This window comes from Balaenoptera borealis (genome assembly GCF_965194805.1).
Source record: "Balaenoptera borealis genome assembly, chromosome: 8".
NCBI classification, from domain to species: domain Eukaryota; kingdom Metazoa; phylum Chordata; class Mammalia; order Artiodactyla; family Balaenopteridae; genus Balaenoptera; species Balaenoptera borealis.
In genome coordinates this window covers 71,478,458-71,491,703 of record NC_138865.1, presented here as the reverse complement: position 1 = coordinate 71,491,703, position 13,246 = coordinate 71,478,458, and the positions used below count along the sequence as shown (strand labels likewise).

The 13,246-nt window shown below is 40.3% G+C and overlaps 1 protein-coding gene across 2 annotated transcripts in view; it reads left to right on the top strand.

The window, feature by feature from the left end:
* The window catches only part of DOCK8 (dedicator of cytokinesis 8), a 229,109-nt gene that overhangs the window by 158,412 nt on the left and 57,451 nt on the right, over window positions 1–13,246 (top strand). For both annotated transcript variants that reach the window (XM_082403613.1, XM_082403614.1), the window contains 3 exons: window positions 2,953–3,102; window positions 4,886–4,999; window positions 11,408–11,563. In XM_082403613.1, the coding sequence (XP_082259739.1) occupies window positions 2,953–3,102; window positions 4,886–4,999; window positions 11,408–11,563 (420 nt within the window). The remainder of the gene's footprint in view (window positions 1–2,952; window positions 3,103–4,885; window positions 5,000–11,407; window positions 11,564–13,246) is intronic.

Here is a 13,246-nt window from a genome sequence, read left to right as displayed (position 1 = left end):
TACTAGGACTCAGTAGGCTCAGGGAAGAAAGCAAAAGCTAAAGCTGATAGCCCTCCTTCCTCTAGGAGTCCTTTCTGGTAAACAGATGCAGAAGCTGGAAAGAAAGTCCTACTGATACGAGTGCTTGGAGGGGGTTGGTTAACATGCAGATCACCCAGGATACTGACTACTCAGTCGCCCAGGGCTCTGCAGGTTATAACTAAGTCTGTCAGGGTCCTCGCAGGACAGTGTTGGCGTTGCTCAAAAGGGTTAACTGAAAAGCATTTATCAAAGGGACTTTGCCCAGGGTATGTGCCAGGTTACAGGAGCAGATAAGGGTTGGTGAGGCACCCTGGGAGCAGGAGGTGCTGGAAGCCTTTCTCTCTCCTAGCCCTAAAGAAGTAAGGGTATGGAATAGTGTAACTGGGGGCAAGAGAAAGCTGAGGCAGAGAAGAGGGTCCACGTGACAAGGAGCTGGCATCTTAGAGAAACACTGCCACTGCCAGAAGCACGCTGCACAGGGCTGAGGGCAGTGGAGTGCATGTGTACCTGGACCACTCTTCTCCCGCCCACTGGTCCCCTGATGGTGCCTCCCATTGGCCAGGTCCAACCAGAAGCCTAAGTTCAAGGAGTCCTGAATGATGTAGTCTATAGGGATCAGCTTCCCAGGGCTCAGAGATAGATGGAGAAGGGCAAGAAAGGGAGCTGGAGTTTGCATTTGGAGGCGAATGGAAACTTTCAGCCCCAGCCAGAACTTTGCAAGGAAACCGATCTTGGACCCAGACAGGACGCCCAGTCCTCCACGCATTGCTTTTGCATTTGCCTTACAGATGCCTAGGAAGTTGTTTCAAAACCCAAACAGTTTTTTTCCCAAGAAGCTTGAGGAGAAAGGAACTACAGCCTCCTTGGGCTTAGCCAACAACCTGGGCAATTTAACACCCTTTAGTTGTATTAATGCCCACGTGCTAATGAACAACCACTTTGGCATCAGAGCTGTTGAACACAATCCTTGGGCAGATTTCACACTTGCTAATGAATAAATCCCCATGCTTCTAGAAACTGCTGAGCCAGACTTTGGGGATCCAGAGGTAAATGGTGACCCAGTTTACCCAGGACATGAAGTTCTACACCAAGGGGTTCTTGGTATCCCAGCTTTGAATGGGTCACAGAGGCCAATATGGAGGAAAATATTTTCCTGCCTTACCCCACCCTACAAATAACGGACCAAGTCTCCACTACTATTTCTACTGGGTGTTCCTCTCTTGAGATGCAAAGAACATAGTAGTTGGCAAGTAGCTGACAGTCTGGCAAGAGGCCAATAGCTGGAAGTATGGTATTGTGAGGATTATCTATTTGTTTGTAGGATGGCCAAACTCAGCAGGCAGGAGCCGAACACAACAGTGAGTTCTAAAAGCCCGGTGCTGGGGTGGGTTAGGCAGCAGGGAATCAGGAGCAGGTAGCTCTAAACAAAGGGGCCTCGTCTTCCTCGGTCCTTTGTTAGGATCATAGTGAGAGAGGCGTTTTGTCAGACAAATATTGGGTCCAGTTCACATCTCTCATTCAGGTCTTCCATCAAGTACATGTGACTCTGTGGGGTACAGACACTTTAGTGTGCCCTGAGCCAAGAAGGACTCTACTGTGAAGAGAAACTGTGGTTCTTACCCTGGGCTTCAGGATTTTATGTTCTTAGGTCTTCCCCAAACTGGCTGTGGCATTATCTGAACACAGAAAACACATTTACCTATCTGTATGTTTTCACTTCTTAATTTACCTCTTCTGTGTTTTGTTTTGTTTTTGTTAATCTCTGTTTATCTCAGTGCTAAAAATATTGCCACCCCTGCATTCTTAGAAACAGAAATCCGCTGTTAGCGCTCTTGGGAGTGAAAGTCATTTTCCCATACAGTGTCTTTGTCCCCTCTTCTTCCAGCCCTGACCTAGTGGGTCACCTTCAGGCCAGTGTGGGTGGTTTAGGTTCCAGGGCCATTTCTTTATGCAGTGACTCTCAGACTAGTGTGGACACATTTATGGAAGGGGTTGGCACCTGACCACAGCCGCTCCCAGCCTTTCCCATCAGACTGTTCCTAATAGCTCTGAGTAGCTTCCAACAAGACGCAACCTCAGGCTGTATCAAAAGGGGGTGTATTGACCCACGATCTCCTAGCCCAGGAAGAAGTCCAAAAAATAAGCATGATTTTGACTTAAAATTGGGTTAGGCATTGAGCTGGTATTGTATTAGTCATAATACAGACAATCACTGATTGATAGATAGGTTTTTATTTAAACTATATATACATTAAATATGTATTTTAAATATATAATTATATAAGATAAATGTATACATATATATGTATATTTAGCAAGCTAGTCGTATAAAACTCAGAAAATAATTTCTCCTAGAGGTAATGTTCCAAGCAGTGGTTAAGTTTCCAGCTAGCGTACTATAGAATTGTTTCTGGAAAAACTGTTCTTCTGTTCAAGTGGAAACTTGACATAAGAGGACCATTTCTCTCTTGTTCTCCTTCCTGTAGTTTCAGAGACAGAAATTACTTCAGTTCACAACAAAAACAGTCTCATAAACAGTTCCACTTTCTGGAATGTGTTGTGTGCCATGATAGGGTGGTGCCTCAGTGGCCGTAGGGGCCCAGTCTAGGTCTGCCTTCCCAGTTGAGAGAAGGGGAGTCTTGTGACACCGCAGCTAAAGAATTAAGCTCCCTGGCTTTGTCAGCAGCAAGAAGGGAGCCCCTTGACTTGGGGTCAAGAAGGGGGCACCCTTCCCATCTCCTGCCACCATGGTAACCATCCGGGTGTCAGGAGCATTTTTCAGATCAGAGCCTGCTTGGGCAACCACCAGCACAGATAGAGTGTTAGAAAGTCCACTGTTAATGAGCTTTTCTTCCAGGCTTTTCCCCTTTTCCACAGTGTACAAGCAGGTCACCAGTTTCCACATTGACATTTCCCCTATCTTCTCTGCAGGTGAAAAGCATGGCCCAGTATGTACATAACATGGACAAACGGGACAATTTTCGGAGGACTCGTTTTTCCGACCGTTTCAAAGATGACATAACTACTATTGTTAATGTGGTCACCTCGGAGATTGCAGCCCTTTTAGTAAAACCTCAGAGGGTAACTGTGTCATTTTACTCTTTACTTTCTGAAATTTTTTACCTTGGGCATATGTTATTTTCATAATCAAAGAAAAATAAGCATCATCTTAAAACAGTAATTAAAATGTAACTAACATACTGCATGACAACTAAATGCAGTATGTTATACTGGACAGGACCCTGGGGTGGGGCTGGGGACTGCTAGCAAGAAATTACAATATGGAATTGCAATAGTTTAAATTATTGTATCAATGTAGCTACGAGAGATAATATTCTTATTCTTAGGAAATATACCCTGAAGTATTATGAGGTAAATGGGCATGATATTTGCAACCTACTCTCAAATGGTTCAGAAAAAAAATTGTATATGCAGAGAGAATGATAAAGCAAATGTAGCGAAATGTCGAGTATTGATGCATGTAGTTAAAGGAGTTCTTTTTACTATTATTGCACCTTTTCCTTAAGTATGAAATTATTTCAAAGTAGAAAGTAAAAAAATATGTAAAATGAAATAAAACAAAATTCTAAAATTTGAAGCAGAATTTAAAATTCTATAAAATTTGAAGCAGCAGTGATCATTATTAATACCTTTATCATTATGAAGAATTTGTATGCCACCATACAAATACTCAGGAGAAGTATTTGTATGGTAGCATACAAATACTACGGGTAGCATACTTCTCCTGTACTCAGGAGAAGAAATTTCCATTTGGTTATTTCTTATGGCAAACTTTGTGAGAGCGGCAATGGTGTCTCCATTTCAGCAGGCATGAAAAATGAGGCACAGTGAGGTTGATAAATTTTCCAAAAGTCACACAGCTAGCAGCAAAGTCAAGACTGAAGATTCCAAGCCCAGAATATTCAGTTTCTTAAGGAGCGGTCCATGTGGAGGTTGCTGAAAGCATGAGGACTTGCCACTCCATGGTAACTGTGGAAACTACCAAGTCTCCATCCATGCCAGTGGCTGGTCAGCTTGGCCTGAATTTGCAAACTGTACATGATAATAAGAGGAAAATATTTTAAAATCATATTTTCAATAGTGTCAGAGCAAATTGATTTATAATTCTGAGAATAAAGGACATAAACATGAAAAAGTGAATCCCTAATTGCTCTGAAGTGCTGTGAAAATCCCTCATAAATATGAGCACTGAGAAGTAATACAAACAAAACCACAGCCTCAATTCATGCAAGAGTTTACCATGTATGACTCTGACCTCTCTTAGGCTGGGAATGCTGTCTAATTGGAGAAAAAAAAATCCTTAAGTAAAAACTGGTTCTTTTTTCCTGATTAGATTTTCTGCAACAATCCTTACAAATTAAGAATCTATCTCATTGAAGATAGTGAATACATTTCAAGTTACTTTTTGCCAAAACAATAGTTACCAGAATAGAATAAATTATAGTAGAGCAATATAAAGAAATATAAGAAATATGAGAAACCAGAATGTGGGAAAATGTTCATAGTATAATGTTGAATGAAGAAATTCAGGACCCTGTTGTAGATAATGAGCTCAATTATATACAAATAAATATGCACGTAGGAAAAAAAGCCTCGAAGGAAATGTATCTAAATATTAATAGTAGATAAGGAATTACTTCATTCAACACTCATGGCATCAATTAAGTTCTAAATTATATTTGCTATAGTTTTGCAGGGTTACCTGCTTTGCTCAGTATCTTCCAGAGGGACACTGGCTAAAAACATAGGACCTACCTCTCCCAACTTTCCCATCAGAGACCTGGGAGTTTATGACCAGGGTTTACCACCAAATGATGTGGGTGTTTGTATGTTTGTTTTTAAGGAAATTGAACAGGCGGAAAAGGTCAACATCAGCCTGGCTTTCTTCTTGTATGACCTCCTCTCACTCATGGATCGTGGCTTTGTGTTTAACCTCATCAAACATTATTGCAACCAGGTGAGTGTTCTCTCAGACCCAGCCCTGTTGTTCTGGTTCCTTCCCATCTGACATGATGCTCATTGCCATGGCATGCTCTTTTGTTCATTGCCAAGTTAGACAACTTGACTCTTGTACATTCTGGGTTTTGTGGTATTTTCTTCAGGTCATTTGTTTTGTGCCATGGACGTCTGTAGACACACTGGTTTGTGTGGATTTCTGAAGCATTTACCAACCCAGCACAGAAGAGCCAACAAGTTAATCTATGGGAATTGAAATTTGTTAGTGATATGAGCTGCTTTCTTCAATTTAACATTTAACAGAAATTACATGACTGTAGCATTCAGTCTTTGACCAGGTATAGAATTGAAAATATGAGGTCTCTTTTCTCATATCAGGGTAATTAATTAAATTGTAGTTGTGAAATTCTGACATTAAAGAACCCTGGTAAAATCAAAGAGACTGAACTTGACCTGGCACGAAGCAAATACTGTCCTCTGGTGTATCTGTAGAGGATTATTTCCAAGACCCCTCCCCAGCTGCCCCAAGGATACCAAAATTCTTGGATCCTCAAGTCCCTTCTATAAAATAGCATAGTATTTGCAAATAATTTTCACACATCCTCCCACATACTTTAAATCATCTCTGGATTACTTATAATATCAAGTATAATATAAATGCTATATAACTAGTTGCCAGTACAAATTCAAGGTTTGCTTTTTGGAATTTTCTGGAATTTTTTTTTCTGAATATTTTTCAATCCTCAGTTGGTTGTACCCATGGATACAGAAACTGTGGATACAGAGGGCCGACCGTATTTTATAATCCAGGAGCATCTTATCAGTGCCCCAGATTTTTCAAATGGAATTCTTCTTTTGTTCTCTATCCTCCTCAAACTATCCCAACAATAGAAATGTAAGTAGCAGTTATTATTGCTGCTGCTCCTTTCCTTCCATATTCCTACTTTAGGACCACCACCACTGTCCTTGCCACTAACATCACTACCCGCCACCACTGTCTTCACTGCCACCAGTATCACCACCCACCACCTCCACCATCACCATCACTGTCACCACCCCTGGTTTCTTCCACCCCTGGACAAAGCACTGTGTTAAGCACTTTATAGAAATTGTATCATTTGATCCTTGCAAGGTGTCATTGTCAACATTTTGCAGATTATAAGACTGAAATTTAGAGGAGTTATGTAACTTCTCCAGGGAAGAAAGAGCCATGGCTACCTAACTCGAGGTACAGTAGGTTAATTACTCTGTACCTTAGATAAGTCATTAAATTTCTTATCTAAGAAATTAGTGACGTTAGATAAGTCATTACATTTCTATGGGTCTCATTTCCTCATCTGTAAAATAAAAGGATCTTGTCTCCCCACTAAAAAGACCATGACTATTCTAAAGAGACTCCTAATACGGAAGATGACTTATAAAAAGCGAATCCTAAGGAAACATCAGAAGTCCCAGAGCACCAACATCTTGTGCAGCCTGACCTCCTGACCCTGCATTGATCTTCTGTCCCTATCCCACCAGATTGGAGTGGTGGAGGAATGTGCCATTTCGCTTTGCCATCCCTCAGGTGTTTAGGATGGCAGGTCACTGGATGAATTGCAAATATAAATTAATATGTTTTTCAAAACTTGAAGTTGAATATATGGAAAGGAGATACTGGAACACCACTATAAGCCCAGGGTTAGCCTCTGTTAAAGAAAAAATTTATCCATGACACGTGGTAAACTGTAAGGCAGACTTTATTCAGGTCCATCGTGATAGGTGTAGGGACCACTGCACCACAGTTTTTCAGTAGGGGAGAGAGATTGTGTTCAACTCTGAATACAACAGGAAAAATGTCAATTTATAGCCAAGGAACAGGGTAGGAGTAGTCAGTGGATGAAAAATTACTAAGAGGAAACATCAGGGGTAAACGAAGAATTCTGGCCAAACTAACCTAACAGGATTTTGCTGAAGGCAGGCCAGGTGATCATATACCACCTGGGGGATGGTGAGGGATGAGGAATTTGGTCAGATCTCAAGAGTGATCAGATATCAAGGGTGAGGGATTCTGGCTAAACTGACTTAGCAAGATCCTTGTGAAAACTGGGCCACCGAGGCTACTGCTTTGGGTCCTGACCTTTGCAAAGGATGTTTTGGGGACTGCACTTTACTCTTTCCTAAACATTGCTAAAATTATTTTTGAAATTTCTGTCTTCATGGAAGTTTCAAGGGACCTATGAAAGATGGCCACAATGTGGTCTTCTTTCAAATGCAAATATCTTGTGCTTTCATAGAAAATATAAACAGACCAATCACAAGCACTGAAATTGAAACTGTGATTAGAAATCTTCCAACAAACAAAAGCCCAGGACCAGATGGCTTCACAGGCAAATTCTATCAAACATTTAGAGAAGAACTAACATCCCTCCTTCTCAAACTCTTCCAAAATATAGCAGAGAGAGGAACACTCCCAAACTCATTCTACGAGGCCACCATCACCCTGATACCAAAACCAGACAGAGATGTCACAAAAAAGAAAACTACAGTCCAATATAACTGATGAACATAGATGCAAAAATCCTCAACAAAATTCTAGCAAACAGAATCCAGCAGCACATTAGAAGGATCATACACCATGATCAAGTGGGGTTTATCCCAGGAATGCAAGGATTCTTCACTATACGCAAATCAATCAATGTGATACACCATATTAACAAACTGAAGACTAAAAACCATATGATCATCTCAATAGAGGCAGAAAAAGCTTTCAACAAAATTCAACACCCATTTATGATAAAAACCCTCCAGACAGTAGGCATAGAGGGAACTTACCTCAACATAATAAAGGCCATATATGACAAACCCACAGCCAACATCGTTCTCAATGGTGAAAAACTGAAACCATTTCCACTAAGATCAGGAACAAGACAAGGTTGCCCACTCTCACCACTATTATTCAACATAGTTTTGGAAGTTTTAGCCACAGCAATCAGAGAAGAAAAAGAAATAAAAGGAATCCAAATCGGAAAAGAAGTAGTAAAACTGTCACTGTTTGCAGATGACATGATATTATACATAGAGAATCCTTAAGATGCTACCAGAAAACTACAAGAGCTAATCAATGAATTTGGTAAAGTAGCAGGATAGAAAATTAATGCACAGAAGTCTCTTGCATTCCTATACACTAATGATGAAAAATCTGAAAGAGAAATTAAGGAAACATTCCCATTTACCATAGCAACAAAATGAATAAAATACCTAGGAATAAACCTACCTAAGGAGACAAAAGACCTGTATGCAGAAAACTATAAGACACTGATGAAAGAAATTATAGATGATACAAACAGATGGAGAGATATACCATGTTCTTGGATTGGAAGAATCAACATTGGGAAAATGACTATACTGCCCAAAGCAATCTACAGATTCAGTGCAATCCCTCTCAAACTACCAATGGCATTTTTCACAGAACTAGAACAAAAAATTTCACAATTTATATGGAAACACAAAAGACCCTGAATAGCCAAAGCAATCTTGAGAAAGAAAAACATAGCTGTGGGAATCAGGCTCTCTGACTTCAGACTATACTACAAAGCTACAGTAATCAAGACAGTATGGTACTGGCACAAAAACAGAAATATAGATCAATGGATAGAAACAGGATAGAAAGCCCAGAGATAAACCCATGCACATATGATCATGTTATCTTTGATAAAGGAGGCAAGAATATACAATGGAGAAAAGACAGCCTCTTCAATAAGTGGTGCTGGAAAAAGTGGAGAGCTACATGTAAAAGAATAAAATTAGAGCACTCTCTAACACCATACACAATAATAAACTCAAAATGGATTAAAGACCTAAATGTAAGACCAGACACTATAAAACTCTTAGAGGAAAGCATAGACAGAATACTCTATGACATAAATCACAGCAAGATCCTTTTTGACCCACCTCCTAGAGTAATGGAAATAAAAACAAAAATAAACAAATGGAACCTAATGAAAGTTAAAAGCTTTTGCACAGCAAGGGAAACCATAAGCAAGACGAAAAGACAACCCTCAGAATGGGAGAAAATATTTGCAAATGAAGCAACTGACAAAGGATTAATCTCCAAAATATACAAGCAGCTTATGCAGCTCAATATCAAAAAAACAAACAACCCAATCCAAAACTGGGCAGAAGACCTAAATAGACATTTCTCCAAAGAAGATATACAGATTGCCAACAAACACATGAAAGGATGCTCAACATCACTAGTCATTAGAGAAATGCAAATCAAAACCACAATGAGGTATCACCTCCCACCAGTCAGAATGGCCATCATCCAAAAATCTACAAACAATAAATGCTGGAGAGGGTGTGGAGAAAAGGGAACCCTCTTACACTGTTGGTGGGAATGTAAATTGATACAGCCACTATGGAGAACAGTATGGAGGTTCCTTAAAAAACTGAAAGTAGAACTACCATACGACCCAGCAATCCCACTACTGGCAATATACCCTGAGAAAACCATAGTTCAAAAAGATACATGTACCACAATGTTCATTGCAGCTCTGTTTACAATAGCCAGGACATGGAAGCAACCTAAGTGTCCATCAATAGATGAATGGATAAAGAAGATGTGGCACATATATACAATGGGATATTACTCAGCCATAAAAAGAAACGAAATTGAGTTATTTGTAGTGAGGTGGATGGACCTAGAGACTGTCATACAGAGTGAAGTAAGTCAGAAAGAAAAAAACAAATACCGTATACTAACACATATATATGGAATCGAAAAAAAAAAGGGTTCTGAAGAACCTAGGGTCAGGACAGAATAAAGACACAGATGTAGAGAATGGACTTGAGGACACAGGGAGAGGGAAGGGTAAGCTGGGACAAAGTGAGAGAGTGGCATGGACATATATCCACTACCAAATGGAAAACAGATAGCTAGTGGGAAGCAGCCACATAGCACAGGGAGATCAGCTCAGTGCTTTGTGTCCACCTAGAAGGGTGGGATAGGGAGGGTGAGAGGGAGACACAAGAGGAAGGAGACATGGGGATGTATGTATATGTATAGCTGATTCACTTTGTAATACAGCAGAAACTAACACACCATTGTAAAGCAATTATACTCCAATAAAGATGTTAAAAAAAAAGAATAATTTAAATAAAACATCTAAAACAGGCTTATTCAAATGTTAAAAAATCTTGTGCTTTCAAATTCTATTAGCTGGCTTGACCCAACAACTTTGTGAGTGGCCATTAAGTGATGGGCATAAGACCGAGTTCTAATCAGTTCAATTTGCTGGTGTCCCCATTGGTCCAAAATCAGCCAGTAATGCACATTGACAAGAGTACGGGTTCTGGTAAATGTTTTTACACAGAAGTCATATATTCTGTTTATTCTATAATACATAATGGTGTTCATTTGTTTCCAGTAACTGTCTAACTACAGATTCTATAGGCAAAATGCCGTAACACAATGGCTTTTCCTAAAATGGCTGAAAATATGTGCTCATTTAAATTGTATAGTTTATAAAACTGCTCTTAAAGTGCATGAAGAGGAAGCATGGGCATGTGTAAGGACGAGATGCTTGGTTTCCTGTGCTGCGGCAGCAGAGTATTTATAATGATATATTGAGAGGTAGAAGGTCCATCAAGACCCTCCTTTCTTTACTTTGCCTTAAGAGAAGCTGTCTCTGAGTCACAGCCCATAGAGTCTCGGTCCTTCAGTTGTCAACCTACCTGAGGGAAGCAAGAGATCTCTTCCAGACTGTCACCTTTGCCAGCTTTTCATTGCTTATTTCAGGGTTGGTTTGTTTAAGGCAAGATTTTTCCTGGAAACTCTTCCAGCTTTCTCTTTCTTTCTCCTCCACTTCCTCCTCTCCCACTCTGGGGCAAACTCCTTGGCTGTTATGCAGGGACTACATACTTTTCTAAGTAATTTGATGCCTTCATCTAGGGAACTGGTTTGAGAACTTCCCAGGGGGACCTTTAATTAGAAACCACAAAAGAACACTTGTGGCATTGAAGTCATCCAGTCCTATTCCATTAGCTTTGTGTGGGCCCATGTAGGGTCAACTGCTTTCATTTAGTTTCTCAGACACAGTGGGATTTTTGTGAAATTATATTGTGTTACACTGAAGACATACCTCCAGATTATTTTTAACACAGGCTTGCCATGGTATTAGAGATTTGACAAGGGTGGGAATCGCATCCTCATTTCGGACAGCTGTTAGACTAGAATCATTAAAGGGAACAGTAATGGATGAAAATTTACTGGGCCTCCCGGTAATGCAGACTTTGCCATCTGTTGCCCTGTCCCATTCGTTTTTATTCGATTGATTGCCTTAATCTGGGGAGAAAGGATATTTTTGTGTCTGTCAACCTCAACCCCATTCACCTTAAACACCTCTTCTCTTCTCATTTTTCTTCGCAGCTGTCAGCCAAGCTCAACAACCTTCCAACGCTCATTTCCATGAGGCTAGAGTTCCTGAGAATTCTCTGCAGCCACGAACATTACCTCAATCTGAACCTCTTTTTTATGAATACTGATACTGCCCCAGCGTCTCCCTGCCCCTCCATATCTTCCCAGGTAATCGGCTAACTGAAAAAATTGTTTAAGCTATTTCATTGAAATAGCTTAGCTTAGTCATTTATTCCTGTAAAGATTGGTCTTCTCAATTAGAAGAAAAATTGAGCTATTCAAGCCAGATCAGTTGATCCAGATACACACAAGTATGCTACCCATAATTGTGCCATCTAAGTAATCATTTACAAGCTATGTGATTGTTTTCTTCCTAGGTCCAAGGATCCCTGCTGAGGCCAAGTAGAGCAAGGAATCCATATGCACTATGAAAAATGTGTAATTCATAGAAAAGTCACAGATCTTCCTTTGTCTGACAATCATCTTTCCACTCTAGCTTGACAGTCTCCTTTGCTCACTTCCCTTTTCCTAAACCTCAACACCATAAAATTTAAGAAATGGCAGCTTCCTTTATATTGATTCCCAAATGATCTAGTAGTGGTTTTTAACATGGATATTATATCTTTGAACGATCCTAGAACTTTCTGCTGATTCTGCTTTAGAATGGAATTCAGCACAGGATGATTCCACCTTGAATCATATTCCAGATAATTTAGCTCTTGAAACACTAAAAAGATCTCATTGTAAACTAATCAAATGTTCTGTTTTATAGAGAGTGTATTTCTAACAAGTCTTTTTCTTCATCAGCCCAGAAGAGTAACACTTGTATTAAAATTTAGAGATGAGGCTTTGACTGACATGGCCTATCTTTTTTTGTAGAACAATATTTTGCAGGTTAAGTTTGGTGGGCCCCAGATTCTACAGGATGTTAAGAGGTATTATGCGAATACAGAATTCCAAAGACAAATCCATTTTGAAAACCCTGTGTTAACAGGTTTCTTTGCTGTAGGCCATCCAAGAGTCTCTTAACTTGTTCATATAAATTATAAATGCCTATGGGGTGGGAGAGGAAATGGGAGGCTGTGTATGATAAGCAGTGATTCCCAATATGACTGGACTCTGGAAATCTTTTTTTTTTTTCCTCCATCGATGATTCGGGGGACTAGTGTCCTCTAGAAAAACTTTAAAGAAATGCTGTTTAATAGTCACATTCCATTTATAGGGAACAAATCAGAGTAGCTCAGAGCAGCAGGCAAGATTTCTTCTTCTTAGGTTTTCTTTCTGATGCATATTCCTTGAATACTAGCCCAAAGGAGAAGGCTTGTCTTAATAATTTTTTTTAAACTCTTAGCCATTCATGCCAAATGGCATGATCCAGATGTGCACTGCATGACCATCTTCCTGTGAATTGGGAAAGAGCTGACTGACAAGCAGCTGTTGCAGACGTGCCAGCTCTGCCCTGGGTCCTCTCCCACATTCCCCTTCTGACTGCCCCAGCCTCGCCAAACTGGAAAGGCTTTCCAGAGACATTTTGGTTTCCTGTGCACATTCCCCTTCTGACTGCCCCAGCCTCGCCAAACTGGAAAGGCTTTCCAGAGACATTTTGGATTCTCCTAGTGACATATAAAGTATGCCCCCAAGATAAGAACACAGGAATTGCCCAGCACTGGTCAATCTGACACTTCCCTGCCTGACGCTGCTTCTGGTTTCCAGGCCAGCAAAATTCAGACAATGTATATAAGCCATATTCAGAAGTGTAACAGGAGCCTTAAATAAAGGTGGCAGTTTGTTACAGAGGAATCACCTGCTCACAGCCATAGCATTGGATAGAGTCCCCATTTCCCTGTCCAA